This window comes from Desmodus rotundus, chromosome 8 (assembly GCF_022682495.2).
Source record: "Desmodus rotundus isolate HL8 chromosome 8, HLdesRot8A.1, whole genome shotgun sequence".
Taxonomy (NCBI): Eukaryota; Metazoa; Chordata; class Mammalia; order Chiroptera; family Phyllostomidae; genus Desmodus; species Desmodus rotundus.
In genome coordinates this window covers 133133337-133152268 of record NC_071394.1, presented here as the reverse complement: position 1 = coordinate 133152268, position 18932 = coordinate 133133337, and the positions used below count along the sequence as shown (strand labels likewise).

General features: G+C 55.3%; 1 protein-coding gene across 3 annotated transcripts in view; it reads left to right on the top strand.

Annotated features, from left to right (window-relative positions):
- Positions 1–18932, top strand: part of CNTN4 (contactin 4) — a 314773-nt gene that overhangs the window by 213799 nt on the left and 82042 nt on the right. For all 3 annotated transcript variants that reach the window (XM_024566039.4, XM_045199695.3, XM_045199696.3), the window contains 2 exons: positions 6741–6877; positions 9950–10079. In XM_024566039.4, coding sequence (XP_024421807.2) covers positions 6741–6877; positions 9950–10079 — 267 coding nt within the window. The remainder of the gene's footprint in view (positions 1–6740; positions 6878–9949; positions 10080–18932) is intronic.

Genomic DNA, 18932 nt, shown 5'->3' with positions numbered 1-18932 from the left:
TTTGATTGTTGCAAGTTGAGAAAATAAGGCCCGGAGACAAAAAGTAACTCACCCCCGGCCACAGCAGGGAGAGTCACAGCTTTGGCCGGAACAGCCCTGTCTGTTGGCGTGTACCATGTGCCTCTTTTCCTGCCAGGAACACATTTCAATAAAACAGGTAAGAAAAAAACCCATCCGTCACCCAGAGACCTTTCTGCATCTTTTCCACAGCGGTGTCGCAAATGAGACCATCCAGAGGAACAATGGCCTTTTCCCTTTCTGTTTTCTAAGAATCCCTCCTGATCGTTGACTCCAAAGAGCGGCTGCGAGTCTCCCTCCAAGTTCCGTCCGCGGGTGTGTGTCTGACTTCAGGCGCTGTGTCCCCGGCCCCGCAGATGACAATGTAGTTGGCTTAGGAGGGTGTCTGAGATCACCAGTAGTGAGCACAGACACATCGTGCCACACGTCATCCTCACTTCCTGTGGAGGGGCTGTGTCTGTGACCGCTCGGTAATATTCGGCCCTGCAGAGTGGCTGAACGGACAGCGACCCCCACGTGACCCCACTGATCAGGCAGCTTCTCAGTAGAGCGATTGTCTACTTCACTGTCCCGGACAGAGCTGACACTGAGACCCTCGGGTGACACTTCTGGTTCCCTTCCCTTCCTTCAGTGGTCCCAGTAAAGAGCATCGCTGCAGCGTTTCGGGGATGCCCCTGGGGGACAGGTGAGGATGGGAGCACCGGGGTCCTGACGGCTGGAAGACTTTGGCCCGGGGAAGAAGAAGTCACGCTGCCTAGGACAGCCTACGGAGACACAGCTTAGAGCCCGCTGCCAGTTCTGCCTGGACGGCGGCCACCCTGTCACCATTTTTGTCCCCCAGGAACAGAGCTCAGGCTTGCTTGCAGCAAGCTGTGCACCAGGGGGTTCGTTTCCCCCAGAGCTCCTGTGCTTGCCCAAAGCAGGGCTTCTCAAACGTTTGCTTTTGGGGTCGCTTTTCCCCTTTAAAGAGTGCAAAATATTCCAACGAACTTTCACTCAAGTGGGCTATGCCTCCCAATGCTTTCCATGTTAGAAATCAGAACCAAGAAGTTTAGTACTTTTTAAATTTTAAAATTACAATAATAAAACTGGTACATGTTAACATAATTTTATAGTCTTAAGAAAACTGTACTTTTCCAAAACAGCAACATTCGATGAGAAGAGGGGCACTGTTTATGTCTTTCGAGACTCTCTTCAAAGGTCTGACCTGGGGAGGCAGCGGATTCTGGCGCGCACCTCCGCACTCGGTCCAGCCTGAAGTGTTGTGGTTGGCGTACATGAAGCAGCTCGGGCCTCACGCAGACGTGTGGCCGGAACAAAGGCATTGCACGGGCCCCAGCAAGAGACGCGGTGGGCCACGGTCATCCTTAGGCGCCACTCCGAGAGCCTCGGGTCGGCGGAGACTGCGCCTGTCACACTTGGTGGCAGGGGTGGACGTATTTTGAGAGCCCATGGCCAGAGCTTAGAGGTCGGCACCAAGCAGGCCCTGGACCAGGCCTGACTGAGCCCCTCTCTGCATCCAGCCACGCGTCTCTGGGCCTCACCTACAAAACGGGGCCAATTCCATTCCGCCCGCAGGTCATCAGGAGGTTGAGGAATCAATCACGTAGGCAGAGTGAGGCCGTGAGGTCGGACGTGAGTCCACAGGGCCCGCGATGGCCGGTGTTTCGCTCGGAAAGTGGGTAAGAGAAGGAGAAAGGGGTGGGTCCAACCCAGTAGGAGCCGACTGAGAGTGACACTGCGCAGTGACTGAGTTGAGGGTTGAAAAGAGATTTGAAGAAATTAATCACGCAAGGCCGGAGTAACAGCTTGGTTTCTGTGGGTAGAAGTGGGTCTAACGAAGACCTTTTTTAATGAGTATACTTCTGGTTTCCCATTCTTTGTATCCCATCCATCATTCCCAAAGTCCTGGATTGAAGGCAGTGCGTGAGGGAAGAGAAGTGTGTTTTCTTATGGCAATGGGTTCAACAACAGCTAAACCGAACTGTACAAGAGAGGGCACAAAATAGTCAAGCTGTCTGTGCGAAATGTTGCGTGCACGCAGGAGGATTGCAGTGGGCAGATCAGGGAGGGCTTCATGGAGGAGGAGTTTCTTCCAAGTGAAAACTGGGGAAGAGATGAAGGCGAGGAGAACATTCCAAAAAGACGTGATGTATGAAGGAAGGAAGAGGCAGGAACTGGCTTACTGGACATGAGGACAAAGAAGACCCTACTTGGCAGAGGCCATGGGTTCTCCCGGCGTCCTTGGAGAGACATGAGAGAACCAGGTGGAACCAGGTGGCGGACTACTTGAAATACCAGCCTGAAACGTGAAATGATGGTGATGTTCTCTTAATGGAGTATCTAGAGCCAGCAAAGCACATTCCCAAATCCTGTGCGCTACCTCTCACTCAGCTTCCTCCCTGTGGTTGGGTCCGTTTCATTCATTCACAGATTCCTGTTAACGGAAATGGACCCGCCTCGGGTTGACTCCCCCACTCCGTCCTTCCCGCGGTTCGATCTTTATATTTCATGCAGCAATCACAGTCTTTATCTGTGGGTGGTTGACCTGGGGGCATCTCCCCTTCCAGAGGCAGAAATGCAGAGGAACTTGGCTGAGAGGTGAGGAGGCCATAGAAGGAGAGTTCGAGTGAAGCCAAGGGAATCAAGAGCCCAGAGGCCCAAAATTCAGTCGGCACAAGAGGCTGTCGCAGGCTTGGCCCATTACAGGCCGGGGGCGCAGACCCCGTGTGGTCCAGCAGCCCCTCCGTCCCGGGAACGCCTGAACTAGCAGTCTCCAGCCTTCAGCCCCGAAGCCCATCCTGCATCACGACCCCAGCGGGGTGTCCCAGCAGCGTAGTTTTTGAGTTACTGTGTTATTTAATCATCAAGTTACTTTTTTTTTTACGTGAAATTCTCGGTATTTAAAACAAAGCCAGGCTGCTTTAGTGGAAGGAGCAGGAAGCCTCAGAGCTTCAGAGAATAAAGTTGGGGCCCTCCTTGGGATGTGGCTGCCGCTGTGTGCAGAGTGGATGACAGCCTGAAGTCGGGGGGGGGGGGGGGGGGGACAAAGGTCAAACGTGGAGCCTGGCCCAGAATGCCTGTGAGCGCTTTGTGGACCGCTGGTCCCTCCTTTGAGTGGCTCCGGCCAGTGGGGAGTCAGACCAGACCGCGGCAATGCCAGGAAGGCTGGCTGCATACGGGAAAGCCGGCAGGCCGAGAACAGGTCATGGAGGGGTGGGAAGGACATCTCAGTGACCTGAAACCAAACTAGATAAAGATTGGGGAGCAACTGCGTTACAGCTGGGAAACTGAAGCCACGTAATTACCTCCAGGCTCATGAAACCACCACCGAGAAACTCGTTAAGCCACATTAGCTGAACCCCGCGTTCGCTGGAGCTGACGCCTGTCCTCCCCAGGCACATGAGCCCCCGGCATCACCCTCCCCAGCTGCGGTCACCGTGGCCACACAGTGTCAGTGCTCCCTCCGGTCCTGTCCTCTCGCATTGCTTGTTTCAGTTTCTGAGTTCTCAGGCTCACGACGGCATTTGTTCCCATGAGAGATTTCTGTCCGGGGAGACTCCGAGAGCCGGGTAGCTCTGCGAGTGGCCTGGGCGCCGAGCTCAGTTTGTGTCCGTCTTCAGTAGAAACTGTTACTGGGCGCGACTGCAGCGGCCGGCACATATGCATGCACGTCGATCTGGGTCATCTCTGGGCAGCTACTTGAACGGAGCATTGAAGTGCAGGCACTGTTCATCTGTCCAAGAGAATCACAGCGTCACGGGGTCAAACCCAACACAATTAACCTTATATTTGTAGCTTGAGAACAAAACTTAAGGTGTTTTCGAAGAGGGATTCTTGTGTTTCAAGCCTTGAAAGAACGGACTAGCCAAACAGATGGTTCTGCTTTAACGCAATTAATTCTGTTTAGTAGGTGGGAGCTAATATATTGCCCAAAAAGGCGTTTAGACCCAACCTTCTTTCTGAAATAATAGTGCCGAGCCAACCAGATCAGGCCTTCCCTGGAGATTTTATTTAGGTGTGGAGTTATAAAATATAGCCTAGATATTAAGTGATGAGGACCATAGACCCACATGCATTAGGAAAAATGGAAACATCGTTTTGTGTCAGGCACTCCAGTGCCATATTTGTCACCCAGGGACTTCGAGCAGGGTGACCCAAAGAGATACAGAGAGATACGAACAATTTCCATGAGGTGCAGAATCTTACTTCAGCCCCGGAAGCTCACCCGCTCAGCTACGACTCATCCCGTCTAAGAGGATGGCGCGGCGCCCAGTGCGGGCCTCAGCCCCTGCGAGCTGCAGCTGCTGTGTCGGGAGAAAGGTTATCTTCTTCTTTGCCACTCGTGTAACAGGATGTTTCATTCCTGACCCCCGGGCCTGCGGGCAGGCAGTCACTTCAGGAGGAGGATGTCTTTATCAGTGCAAGCTGGGCTGCTGTGAATCCATTTCCCTTTAAAAACAAAGGAAGCACTTGACAGTGTCCGTGACTCACTCTTGGCCAGTTCAGAGGGCGGCCATTGAGCTTCCTGCCAAGCACCTGGACAGGCGGGACCCTGCGGGTAGCGGCAGAGCCAGCCCTCCCAGGGGTTGCACTGGCCATCACTCCGGAGGGAGGGTCCGTTCAGCCCCTGTCAGGCCCTCCCTTCCCTGCCTGGCCCCGTCTCATGTTGCAAGGCTTGCGCCCAGCACTCTGCAGTTTGGGAAGCAAACATGGATACGCCTAGGCGGTCCTGGAAGTCCATGACTGGGACCCCTCTGTCTCTGCACATGGCTCTGATGTTCCCCTCTGGAACTGCAACTTGACACTGCTTCCTAAGTCCCTTCCCTTTCTCTCTGAAGAGTTTGCCTTAGTTAATATTCCACAGAGCGTCCTGGGGCTTTGCTCGTCTGCCTTATCATCCTGGGCTCCGTGCGGAGCACACTGTCAGTGGGCAGAACGAGGCATCAGGCACAGGGCAGCTATCAGCCCGATCAGGGCCGCACACCCGGCCCTCCAAGCAGGGCCAGCGAGGCCATGTCTGTGAGTTTCCCCGGCATTTCCAGCAGACGACCCAGAACCACGGCCGCCGGCAGCCCCCGAGAGGGAGGCGGTGATGCCCATACACCTTCAGGTTAAGGCTTGTTGATGTAACTTCTTTCGAAAGTCGACCCTTCTGCCCCCCCCCCCCCCATGCAGCAAAGCTTCCATTAGTAGAGGATTTGTGACATTGTGTTTTGTTCCTTGAAAAACATGAAATTGCTTCTAGAAAAAGGAAGAGGCCTCTGCTGGTTAAGGTACTTGTGGTGTGTTTTTCTAGTTTTGCTGATTACTAACAAAGGAAGATAGTTAGGCCTCAGCGCTGGCAATTCCGTTCTGCATCAAATTACGGAGAATTTGGAGCCCCGCCCAGTGAAAAGTGGGGGCCAGGTTCGGAAGGGACGTGTTAAAGACATTGACTAGCATCTCTAATTAAACATTGGCGTCAACTCTGACTCCTGGGTTTATTTTGGTAGGCACCACCCTACAGAGTTCCAGAATGATCGAAAGGTTCTCCCGTGCATGGAGTTTGGGGTGGAGGTCTTCTACCTAAACACATCTGCCAGCACCTTTAACAGTAACGTGAACTGTGCTCCAGGCAGAAGGCGTGATCTTTATGAAGACATTTCTGGAACGTGGAATGACCACTTCTTCACCTGCATTGAGAACGAGGAAAGGAAATGTGCCTTCGGGGGCAGCGGGAGAAACAGGGCGTACTTTCTGGGGTGCGGGGCTGTGGGGGAGGCAGGCGGCTCAGCTTCAGTGTTTACTGAGCAGGGCGTGGCTTGCTACAAAGGTTTTGGTAGAAATCAGGACTGGTGCAGAGACTTGGGACTCTGGGGCCACACTCTGGTGGACAACATTCTATCGCTGTGAAGTAAGTTGATAATAAAGAGTCGTGTTGGTGACGGTCCTGTAGGAGGGAGGAGTCACAGAAACCGCTGTGCAACGTGTGGCGGGAGGCGTGTGAGTCAGAGACAGGCGAAGCGGCTGTGACAGGGGCACCCGACAGCACAGTGGCTTAGAGACGTTTATTTCTCTCTCACCTGTCTTTCCAAAGCCAGGCAGGTGAGTTGGGGGCTGCTCTGCTCCCCAAGGTCATTCAAGGTTGCAGGCCTTGCATTTCCGTCCTACACAGCTGCCATCTCTGAGCTGTTCACGTTGCTGCCTTTCTCCCACCAGCGGGAAGGGGCAGGGAGAGCCCAGGGCATGTCTGTGTAAGCAAACAACCTGGAAGTTGCTCTCTGGGCTTGTGCCGGTGCCTCAGGCATTTGCTGGGTCACGTGGTTACCTCTAGCTGCAAAGTAACCTGGGAACTGTGTGTAGCTGGGAAAAGGTGAGTCCAGCCACCAACAGTGGGGCAGTGTGGAGTAGCTCTCCCACACAGAGGGAAAAAGGAAGGACAGCTACCTGTGGGAGAGACAGGTAGTTTCCCCATACGGCTAACGCGAGCTTTCTTCCTTTTGCCTTTGCTGATGAAAAGACTGGCCAAATAGGCCACCGCAGCGGCATTCAGAGAGGGGCACAGGGTGGGATGCCTTCCAAAAGCTGCCTTTGAGCTTCTGTGCAGCCTTGCAATTTGCACAACATCTGGAAAAGGAATTTTATTAGAAGCCAACGTTTGTCCCTTGATTGCATGTGATGTAAATAGATGGAACAGACACTGAACGTACATCTTTTCTTTGCTTTCTGAACTGCTACAGCTCAACCTAATTGGATTCAAAAAATAAATGATGTCCACGTGGCCATTGAAGAAAACGTCTTCTGGGAATGTAAAGCAAGCGGCAGGCCCAGACCCACGTACAGGTGGCTGAAAAACGGTGACCCGCTGTTCACTCGGGTAAGCAACCGGGTGCTGCCTGCGTCTCAGTGTTGACTGCCATGTCTGAAGTGGCCTTGTTGCTATGGAAACAGGAAAATGGCGAGGTATTGCTAAAATAATGGGCAGCCTGATGCCATTCATAGTGGAAACGTGGAAGTGAATGCGCTTGTTAAACGGAGCCCGTGAGCCCAGCTCATCAGCTTCTCTGCCAGGTCCTGGGCTTCACAGATCAGCCTCTCTGGTCACAGTGGAGGATCGTGGGGACAGCCTGGGATGCACGCTCGTGCTGAGGTAGAGATTTGTGTGCACGGGTACACGGGACGTGAGTGAGCGAGACCTCTAGAAGTCCACACTCCCCAGGCTGTGTAGCCTTGTTACTCCTTGTAGGGAGGCGTCTGTCCACACGGTGCAGTACGGCCACCCGGCAAGCACCCCTCCAGCAGGCGCGGATGACAAACTCAACCCAACATGAGGGTCTCTAGTGCCACACAAATAGAACACAGCCTAACAGTGGCGACAGACGCTGGAGCCCAGCCTGGAGGCCTGTGGGCAGGCGGGAGCAGCTGGGAGCTCAGGGGTGAATGTTCCTCTCGGGTGACAAGACACAATAATTTTAGAACTAAGGCTTGGGGTGTATACCCTGCCCCCCACATCCACTGCCACCCAGTGAAACAAGCAGCCAGTCTGTTGCCCGACTGGTAGGACTCTTAGACACTTGGTTTCCTCCAGCTGCAAAGGGATCTGGGAAATGTAGTGTGTAGCCAGAAAGAGGGGCAGACAGCCCCTGGGACAGGAGCTGCAGTAGTCCCTGCACCCCCGCAGGTCAAGGCCCAGAGAGGCTGTGACAGCCACAGCATGATGGCTGGGGGAAAGACAAACACGCAAAAATAAATCTAAGAACAAGCCTGCAAACCAGAATCCCAAACCATATGCAAAATTTATGTTTTAGAGAGAGAACGAATGTAAAGAACATCTAACAAAGAGATGGGAATGTCGGTTTGCAGTGCTCCGAGAGATAAATGAAGAAATCAGGTCCATAAAAATAAACAAGATATTTTGAAAAGATAAGCAGATAAATCTTTTAAAAGACCAAGTAGATCTTAGAAACATCTAACCAGGAAATAAAAACTCTCCCGAGACTGTTCATTTTGAGGAGAAATGATGGGTTATAATGTCATTCACGGAGGGTGGGGGCACGCTTCTCAAGCTGTCTCGCCGACACCGATCTGCCGCTCCCGACACACAGTCTCATCGGCCCGTCACGGGGGCTGAGGGCTGGGCGCCCTGTCTCTCTCCCCAGGACAGACAGGGAGACCCAGTCGTCTGTAAGAGGGGCATAACTGGGCAGTCCACCTGAGCTGCCGTCCTTTGTCAGGAATGGATCCAAGATCCAAATGGTCAATGTCCTCTGGGCTCAGAGCTGCCCCAGTTTGCCTGAAGTCTTTCAGAACGGGTTTAGGGAAAGCTTTTTAAGGAGAAGAACAGAGGGGGAAGAGCTATGGCCTAAAGAAAATAAAGGCATAAATGCTGCTTGAAAATATTTCAGAAATTGCTCCCTGAATTTGGGTTTTCTAAAATCAGACTGTGAGTCATAGCGGTGTGTGCAGAGGGCTCACCAGGCTGAGGGACCCGGGTGAGCACAGAGAGGTTACAGAGCCCGCGGTTGCACTGCAGGCCTCCAGGGGGCGCCCTGGAGCAGACGGGGAGGGGGGGCTATGTATCTCCCAGAGCTGGGCAAGGAGGCTCTGCCCTGGCATCCCCCCCACCTTGACCAGTCCTTGGACTTGAGAAGTTCCTCCAGCCAAGGGCAGCTTCCAGAGAGAGCCAGGGCTGGGAGAGGAGCACCCCGGAGCTGAAAGGGGTCTCTGGAAGCTACACCCCAGGATGCACTGAGAGAGAAGGGACTTGACCTGGTCCAGGAACGTCTGCCCTGTGGAAGTAACTCTGGGAAGGAACTTGGAATAGAGCTGGGGAGGATGGGGGCCCTCAGGACAAGGAACCATTGTGTCCGCTTTAACTTTCCTTATTGTATTTTCCTGCTGCACTGAAACATCTGCTGAAATTTGACCTTTTCCTCAGGCCCCAGGGAGAGCTTGTTCCCCAGGCACAGGACCCGGGGGCAGGGCCTGCCGTGGGCCCTGGCAGGGAGGTCAGCAGCCAAGGTGGCAGACGGGCCATCAGGCCCAGCCCACGCCCAGCACCCTCACCGCCCCTGGCCCCGGCCTGCGACCACTGTCTCAGTTCTAAAAGCCAGACTGAAACCCCCAGGGGACAGGTGCCCAGTGACTGCTGGTGCTCGCTCTGTTCAACATGAGGGGGCGTGGAGCCTCAATTTGACCAGAGCCCGGTGGGTGTCTGCCCAGCTCAGTGTCACCCCACAGCAAACAGAACGCCAGTGCGCCCTCGCGCACGTCACTTTCTCAGTGGCGGGTCTCGGGGGAGGAGGAGGTTGTCCTTGGTGCTCAGGAATGTGGGTAACGAGAGCTCTGTGTCCTCGGGGTCCTGTGCTGGATGCTGACTCTCTTCCTTTGGGCGGCTGCCACACAAGGCCCTGGGCAACAGAGGAGGGAGACCGGGAGTCCCTCACGCCTGCTTGGTTTTTAGTAAACTGAACCCACAGCAAAGATTTCTCTGCCTCTTCCAAGGCGATTACAGTCCGACCTGACCCACCTTCCCAAGGTTGCCTGCTCATCCCCGGGGTGTTTTAAACACGATCAACAGTCCTTTTGGCTGTATTCCCACCCCCAACCCCACCAGGCAGCACGGAGCCTTTGAGTAAAAAAGCATCTGAAATGTTAAGTTCGTCTATTCCACAGAGATATTAATCTGAATGCTTTCACTGTTAAATCAATGAGAACTCAAGAGAGTCCTACAATTTAAATTCCATTTTCCAATTGATGTATGGGTTGTTCCATTCAGCATCTGACCTGCCACAAATTTAGTTGACAGATAAATAGATCATGTTATGAAAATTGCTTGTATGAGGGCTATTTTCTTCCCATTAAGGCCGTTTGCTATAACATGTAGCAAAATTGCCTGAGGTCTCAGTTGCAGAAAGTCATTGTTTTGTGTTCCTCTTTTCCTTCACAGGACAGAATTCATATCGAGCAAGGGACGCTCAACCTCACAGCGGCGAACCTCTCAGATGCCGGCATGTACCAGTGCGTGGCGGAGAACAGACATGGGGCAATCTTCTCCAGCGCGGAGCTGAGCGTCATAGGTGAGTATCTGTTCGGGGAGGGGAAAAAAATTGAAACTCTTTAAGTCACGAATGTAACCCAGGCTTTGCCAAGCAAGCATGCTCGATGCAAGCAGAGGGGTGAAGCAGTCTTTGGGTAGAAGATGCTGCTGGAGAGACAAGAAACACATTCCACAAACCATCTCTGAATCCACCCCTGCCAACGCCAACCAGTGAAATGAGTCCCTGGGCTCGCATTTCCGCTCCCCTGTCGACCTCTCCTCTAACCTGAGCAAAATGTCTGAACTGCTTCAGCCCATCGCTCACCTTCTGATTTGGAGGAAAGCCCAGCCTGGAAGGAGGCAGCGCGGGCGAGGCCTGGACAGGTCTGTCGGAGGAGCCGGCCAGTGAACTGTGGTCTCCCACATTCGAAGTTTCTGGGCTCTGTCCTGGTGGGCTGCCCTCTGCCACACTGACCAGTCTGCTCCATGGCCCCTCGCACAGGCATTCCTTCTGCCTGAAATGCCTTTCCTGGCTCCCGATTTCTTTAACTCCATCCCGGTCTCCCTCTCCCCACTCTCCAGAAGTCACCCTGGCCTGCCACCCCTTCCTCTCACAGTCTGTTCCATGACCTTTTAACTCTCCCCTGATTGAGGCTCAGGTGACACTCGCCTGTTCAGGTGTTGTCTCTGCCTCTTCATCCCGAAGCACCTCAGCTTCCCCGTGGTGTCGGGGCCATGTCTGGTTCAACCCGTCATTCAGTGCTCAGGACTGAAGAGGACAGTGACGCACGTAGGGGCCACTCAATAGACGCTGCATGAACGTGGGGATGAAAGAGTGTTAGGCATTGAAGGGCTGAGAAGAGACTGTTTCTAAAAATGAATGGAGAACATAAGGAAATGCATAGTTGGAAGCGCATGTTGAGTCGACCCTGTATCCAGGCGCAGTTCTTAGCAAGGCGGGAACAGAAGGCCTGCTCAGTTTCAGGGTCCCGGCCTGTTGTCCTGCGAAGCACTTCTCTGTGCTTCGGGTGCCTGGCGTGCGGCTCTTACCTGTGCAGGTAGGTGCCCTAGCTGTGTGTGCGCCCCTCCCCCACCGGCCGCCAGGGTCCAAGGTCAGTGCGCTGGGAATTCCTGCTCCCTCTCTGGCGTTCGGAGGGTTACTTCGAACCTCCCACTGCAGCTGATTCCAAATGAATTCCTAATGGGAGGTTTTTCTTAGCTCCCCACGCTCAGCCAGCTGGAGCGGCTCAGGTGACGTGGGCGTGCCTGAGAAGTGCCAATCAGCCCGTTGGGTCTGACAACGTGGGGTGTGTTGGGACGTGCACCAGCTGAGCGAGGTGACAGTAGGAAGCCTTCCGGGACCCCAGCAGAGGGAGGTGGCTCACGGCCCGGGCCGGACAGCTGGGCCTTGAACACCAGTCTGTGTGGACAGACAGGAGAGAGCCCCAGGAGCATTCCAGGTCACAGTGAAAGGGCCCGAGTGGAGGCTCAAAGTCAGGGAGCATCTGCACGAAGAGAATCCTGACTGTTCTTAAAAAGTTTGGTTCAAGCACGTAAATCATATGAGCAAAGCTCACATTTGAAAGAGGAAAATGGAAAAGTTAATTAAGGACCAATTTTAGAGAATCTTGAATTAAAAAGTTTAGCTGTTCCCTGTTTAATATCCCATTTTCTCTTCAAAAAATCACATTAACACACTCCAAGTGAATGGAAAGGCAGGCGAGAGTCGAGTGAAGGAATCCCTCGGGTCCATCTCCAGAATGAGGAAGACGACGTTGGCCCACTCAAACCTGCGCGCGAGTCGCCGTTGGCTCGCTCGGGCGCGCTGCAGTGTGACTGCATTTCTCGCAGAGCCGTAACCATTTGACTCTTGGGTTAAATAGCTGACTTGGTGGTACCTGTCCTGGGACCAGGGTGACGTTGAATTGAACCAAGAAACACAATAGAAACAAGACACTTCTGTATGAGGAAGGAAAAGACTGTGGGTTCCAGCGGCCGACCGCACATCAGGCCCCTTCGCTGGCACAGAGACCCCTCTGCGGTAGGCGAGAGCCCCAAAGCCACGCGTGGGGGGGGGAGGGGCGGGGCTCGGGAGCACCGATGGGAGAGGCTTTCCCTTGCTCTTGCTGTCCGTGTTCTGTCTAGGTGTCGGATGAGTACGTGACACGTCTGCAATTAATGGGTTGAGGCAGGCGGCGGGCGATGTCCTCACCGGACAGGGGGCTGGTACCTCAGAGCCACCTGTTCCAGAGCACGTCACATAGAAACGTCCTGGTTTGCGGCTGGCCGGTCGCACCCTCGAGGCCTCTCCTCCTGCGGTCGCCTGTGCTGTGAATGGGGTTCTCTCGTGTGGCGCCTTCCCAGGCATCCCTGAGTGCTGCCCCATCCCCTGGTGACACCTCATTCCCTGGAACCCTCTCTCCTGCTCATGAAGGCCTATGGAGTCTTAGAATCACAGGAAACCCAAATCTCCCATGAAAATGGAATAAAACCTAAGTCAGGGGTTTTGTTGGTTAGAAGAAACTTTTCGAATGCTCTACTTGTGGCCACCATTAGTGTTTGTGTCCACTCAGACAGAGGACCTTGTCGGTGACAAGGCTGCTGACCGAATCGCCAGACTTGAGATTTTCGGGGACGCCCACACAGAACGCTCCCAACACATCTATAATGGCGGGGTGGAGATGGAGGAGCGCCCCGGCCCCCAAGCAGGGGCAGGTCCCCGGTACTGAGTCAGTGCAGGGGTGTTTCCTAGGAAACGCCTGTCAGTCAAAGCAGGAAGGGGCAGGAGCCCAGGAGGACAGGCTCAGGTGAAGTCCAGCCCGTAGGTCACCCTGGACAGGAGACCCATGTCACTCAGTCACTGGGTGACCCCCGAGGTGGGGATGGCTGTGTCACTAGGGGTAGGGGCGATGGTGGATGGGACGGAGCAAATGTCCCAGTCAAGTCTCCAGAAGAGGGGCGGCTGGAGGCAGAAGAGATGGCAGCTGGGGCAGAAAGGACTGTGCACCGGAACCCACGCTCCCCCGAGGGCAGGGGACTGAGCTGGACCGTCCTTCGTGGTCACGTGTCCAGCTCACCTGGGTCCTGGTGGGCGTCTAACTGTGACAAGGGGCGGGTTGTCCCTGAGTGCCAGTGGGTGTCTGTTGTAGGTGGCCCGACTCGCCAGCACCGAGAGATGTCTGTCTCACCTTTCGGTGCCATGGACTGTCCTGTGCAGGGACTCGAGCACCATCAAGGGCCAACGAGCGGGAGGTGCGGGCCCCAGCAGGGACCTGGTCATTTCTTCCAGAGAGTTGGCTTTCCAGTGAGAAAACCAGGACGGCTACACTCACGGCTGTTTCATAGGCCGCCCTGCAAGGGCCCGTCTGCAGCGAGCCGGTTTCTCAGCTGCCTCCTGGAGCCACATGAGAGGACAAGCCAGGTGCTCGGTGGCAGCCCGCAGTGAGGGACCCAGGTGGGCCTTCCCCGGATGCCATCTGGTGTTTGGCGTCTTTAACAAGCTCCCACGTGTTGCTCTCACTCACCTCACCCTGTAGACTGAGAGACCCCACACCAGCTCTGGTCGCAACAGAGGACACGTCCTGCTCTCACTACTGTGTCCCTTCCAGAGCTTCTGACGCGGTGGCCGCAGAACCACTGCCGAGCCCACTTCTCTGGTTCTCACAGTCTGCTGCAGATGAGGAGCATCTGGGAGCTCAGGAATGCCCCAATGCTGAACCAGCCACCCCTCCATACCAGCTTGTTTCCTCTCTGGGCCCAGGACCCAGGCATTACTCTTTAAATCCTCTCGGAGGGACTCCACGGAACACGCAGGACCTCAGGAGGACTAAGAGCCCAGAGGCGGACCCCGCCCCCAGGAGGCCCACTTGGCCGTCCTGTGGCCAGCCTGAGTGTCTGCACGTCTAAGGAGCTCACTGGTGCTGCTGGCCCGAGGCCACCCTCTGAGGGCCCCTGTCCCAAAACAGGACATCTAGGCTTCACAGCGGCTGTTTGTTTGCGTAGGATATAGTCTACCGAGTCAGACTTCGGATTCGGATCAGAACTCGGATCCCACGTCCTCCTATAAAAGAGAAGCACCAGGTGTCAGACATCCCAGCCCTGGCAGGGGGCCCGTCTGCCCCACGGAGGGTAGGGCAGGCCCATTGAGGGGCTCACAGATAGCCACACGGGGCTGAGCGAAGGTGCCTCTCCGTGGGGCTCAGGAGCCATTGAAATCTGACGGATAGACATTGTGACAGCTCCTTACATGAGTTTCCCCAGAAGAACACCTTCAGTGAATTAGAGCAGCCCTGGCCGGCAGCTCACCTGGTTAGAGCATCAGCCTGATCTGCCAAGGTTGCGGATTCAGTCCCTGGTCAAGGCACATACAAGCATCAATGAGTAGAGTAACAAATTGATGTCTCTCTCTCTCTCCCCACTCCTTTCTTAAAAAATCAACAAATACAGTTTTTTAAAAATTGTAGCCCAGGGGTGCACGCAGCCAGGCCTCGCCGGGCACTGACACCAGGCACCGTCCTCCAACCAGAGTCTCGGAGGGACAGGACACTGGAGGCATTATCCATTCGCAAGGCCGTAGTCCGCACACAGAGATTCCCCACAGTTCTTCTCCGAATGTGGATCCAGGAGGAAAGCTGGAGTCCTCTGTCATCAGCCAGTAAAAAATAAGCGCTTCCTCTTCTCTCTGCCCGCCACGCTGAGCTGTCTGCCTTGGCCTCCGGAAGTTCATGGCTAACTTCACACTCTCGTTCCAAGTTCAGTGAGACAGTCCCCTACCCTTCCTGTGTCTGACTTCAGCCATGTTTTCGGCGTATTAGCCACTCTGTGTCTTTTACTAGTGTCTCCGAGTCTCCTTGAATTAGAAATACACGAGCGAAGTGAAGGAACTATTCCCCACCAGCACCTTCTCCCCACTGCCACAGGGTGGGAGAGCTGGCACCGAGGAGGCGTGGCAGCCCGTTTCCGATGGGAACGCATGTAAAAACACTCGGAGGCTCTGACTCCGGTCTGGGGTGGGACCTCGCTTTCGGGGCAGACACCACAGCACTGTAAACTCTCAGCCCCCCTCGTGCGGGTAGAGTTCAGGAGGGGAAACCGTTACCCAGCTCCTCCAGGGCCTTCTGATGATGTGTTAAACTTAGCTGTCACGCATCTAGAATCTTCTTTATAGATCCCCTCATTACCCAACCCTAAGCCATCACAGCGGAGTGCCTCTCCGCCTGTAAGAGCAGGTGGGACAGAGGGAGGGCTTGTGCGGGGAGCAGCCTGCCTCCAGGTGTCCCTCCCTCCACCGCTGAGGCCCAAACAACAAAAGTGCTGTCAGCCATCGGGACGGCTTCTCCCAGAACAGAGCCTCTGCACCCACCACATTCTAGCTTTCCTTTCCCCAACGTGAGCAGACAGCAGCTCCTCCGGGCTGCTAGACACACTCATTAGTGCTTAGTGTGAGGCAGGTCCCGTTGAGAAAGCCTCGTGCCTGCAGTTGGAAACAAGCGCAGCAAAAGGGCGACATGAGTGTCCTCTTTGCGGGCTGACACTCCTTCAGCGAGCACTCATCAGAGGAACACAGTGAGCAGGCACCAGTCACTGCTGAGGGACGAAGACGTCGCTCCCGCAGCCACTGACAACCTCCTCCGAAGGAGCCTGCATGTCCAGGACGGGCCTGACTCACAGAGCCCCAGGGCCGGGACAGGGTCTTGGAGCAAAGTGAGCCAGTCGAGGGAATGGGAAGAGAGGTGGAGTTCCTCTGTCTCAGCGCCAGGCTGGTGGTTTGGGAGAGGCTGCGGAGGGCGGGGGCACAGTAGTATTGCTCAGAGAAAGGCCACTGGTCCCGTCCCTCCCTCTGAGCGTGTAGTGGGACAGTGGGGAGCAGTCAGCTTCCACAACTCCTTGTTGGCAGCTAGAAATCGGCTGTGACGGAAACACCGATACCACAGACACGGGCAGGCACTGAAAACCAAGCATTGTGGCGTTTTGTTTTGTGGGTAACGTCTTCCGTCACACTGGCTCAGGTGGCTGAAGAGCATAAACAGCCCAGGGGGTACATCGGGGAGTTCTGCTTCGTCTGAACGAGGTCCCGCTCCCAGGGGGATGGTGGTTCTGTCCACAGACCAGGACAGTGGAGAAGCCGCTTCCAGCCCCGCCCACAGGGAAGGAAGGGCTGAGGCCCAGCAGAGCACGTCCTGCTGTGCCCCGAGTCCTGCCGCACAGGCGACCTCACCAGGTAGTGACGGAGCCTCTGCCCAGTGCTGGGCGCCATGCCAGCCAGAGGGACAGACAGACTCGGAGGCACCATCCATGCCTTAGAGACGCAGACAGGCTAAGGAAGCTCATGGAGGGGCCTCCCCCGCCTGCCATCCCTGCAGGAATTCCGGGCTCCCCACCCCGCCAGCCCTCGACTCCCTTCTGTTAACCCAGCCAACGCTCCTGTCCCACAGCACAGCTCCCCGTGTCCGTGTGCCCCACAGCACTGCTGCACACTGCGTGCCTGACCCGGGGGACTCCCTCGTGTGAGGGTTTCGGACGCTGCGCCCAACGCCGGCCTGTCACCGATTGGGGGTGCTAGGAGAGGGTCGTGTGCTGACGGGCGTTGTGAAGCACATGGTCTGGTCTTGGTGTGGGCAGGGCAGCTTGAGGTGGGAGGTGGGGCAGGGGGGTGCTCACGGCCGAAGCCCCACAGAAGCGCTGTGCTGTGCAGAGATGCCTCTTCACCGAGGCGGCACTGGTCATGTCGGAAGTGGTGTTCTGGTGCGGCTCGCACAGGCTTTTCTCGGAACAGGAGGGAAATTTCCCATCCCTGTCTACACGACTAAGTTTTGGCTTTTCAAACCCTTTATAAGAAGAAAAGGGACTGAGCCTGATGCGCTTGCTGGCAGAAAAGGCACTGAGAGACCACAAAGCGGCTGCTGGGCTCAGAAGCCTGTGCCAGCCACCAAAGTGCCAGGAAAGCCGGCAGGAGCGCCGTGCTCCTCGTCCGGGCCAGGGCGACCAGAGGCTGGGAGGCAGCAGCAGCAGCACGGAGCTAGCTGTGGACACTCACGGCAACTCGGGAGGCTTGCGAGAGCGTCATGCTGAGTGAGAAACAAAGATCCTGAAAGGTCAAACACCACCTGATTCTCCCTACATCACACTCTTGAATGGCTGAACCGCAGCGTGGGGTGGGGTGGGTGTGTGGGCTCTGGGGAGGGTGCGGCTTGAGGGGGCAGCCTGGGAGGACTCCTCGTCTCCAGGGAGGAGCCCCTACACAGACTGCGTCTGCCTGCGACGGGGCCGTGCAGGAGCTGCCTGGGCCCAGATGCACGGCGCCTCTCTGCGTCATTGTTGCAACTATAATTTCATTGTTGTGAGCCTATAATTTCAAAACAGAAGGGGTTCTGTTCGAAACAGGATGTACTAGCCCTGGCCAGGTGTCTCAGCATGGTTGGAGTGTTGTCCCACGCACCTAAAGGTTATGCGTTCGATCCCCAAGTCAAGGCGCAGAAGGGGGGCGGAAACCAATCGATGTTTCTCTCTCACATCGATGTTCTTCCTCTCCTTTCCTCTCTCTCTAAAATCAGTGAACCTACCCTCAGGTGAGGAGTAAATAAAAAGGGTGCTTCTTGGCTCTAATAAGGTTTTCAGCATAAAGGCCCCCAGTAACCAGTGATGCGGCGGCGGTGGAGGCTGGGGTGAACATGGCAGAGGGAAGCAGTAGGCAGGACGGACTCTGGGCAGATACTGTGCCCAGCACTTCGTGTATCATTCATGTACCATTTCGTTTAGTTTCCAAAGCAACCTGGTGACTGTGAACACTTGTACTTCTGTGTCACAGTAAACGCCAGAGCTCTGCAGTGGGAGGAATGCGGGAGAGGCATTCAGCGGCCAGGCCCCGGACGGGCAGGGCCAGGGTGTGCGGGCTCCGAGGGGACACACCGCACTGATACCAGAGCAGAGAGGCCTGGCCTCAGAGTTCTGCCGCACCTCCTGGGTCTCCCACCCTCAATCAGAGAGGCCTCACTTTAAGCCCGACGTCGTCAGACCCAGAGAGAAAACGGTGTCCCCTGCACACAGCCCTCCAGCCGTCTCCCCGGCGAGCCAGGAGGGGGTCAGGGGTCAAAGTCGGTGCCCGTGACCTGTCCCAGCAGAGGACGTGTTGTAGTATGTTCCATCTAGGGTTGTTATAACAGAACGACGAGGGAGTGGCTAAAGGCAAGAGGTACACGCTGAAGGGGCGCATGGTTCTGAACTCTAGAAAGAGCCAGCCTTCACCGTCCCCATCACCTGGCATGTACATTTCCAAGGACTGACCCTAGTACAAGTGGCCCATTGTCTGAATTATCCCTCCCCCCAAAAGAGCAGAGGGTCACCATGGCTCCCGAGGGGACCACGGCTGCGCACCCTGTCAAGAAGTGCCATTGTCACTGTGTCTGGAGAACGGATGGGAAGGCACAAAACTTTGTGGTCAAGGGTTCTATCGGCCACTTAAAATACCCTTGACGTGTGACCAGGAGTCACGTAATTAAGCGAAAGCAAACAGCTGAGAATTGCACGAGGACTCTCTCTGCCAGAAGCGGCTCATAGATAATGTAGTGTCGGTGTATTAAAATCCTTGATAAATAATAAAAAGTCGGCTCTCCCACAGGGAGGAGGTGCTGGGGCATGGCTTGGTCCAACATGGGAGAACAGTGCCCTCTAGGGGCTCATGCAGAAAATACCGGGAAGGGCAAAAGTAGGCTTGCAGTTGTTTGTATGGAAAAGCATGCAGTAATGAATAAATACTAGTGCAAGAATAAACTCTGCATTTCACACACAACTGTAAACCCGCTTCTTTCCCCACCTGTACTGTCCTCTGAGTTTGTCAGGGTTAGCCCGTGAGGCTGTCCTGGTGTCCGAGCCACCCTCAGCACCCCTCTGGGCT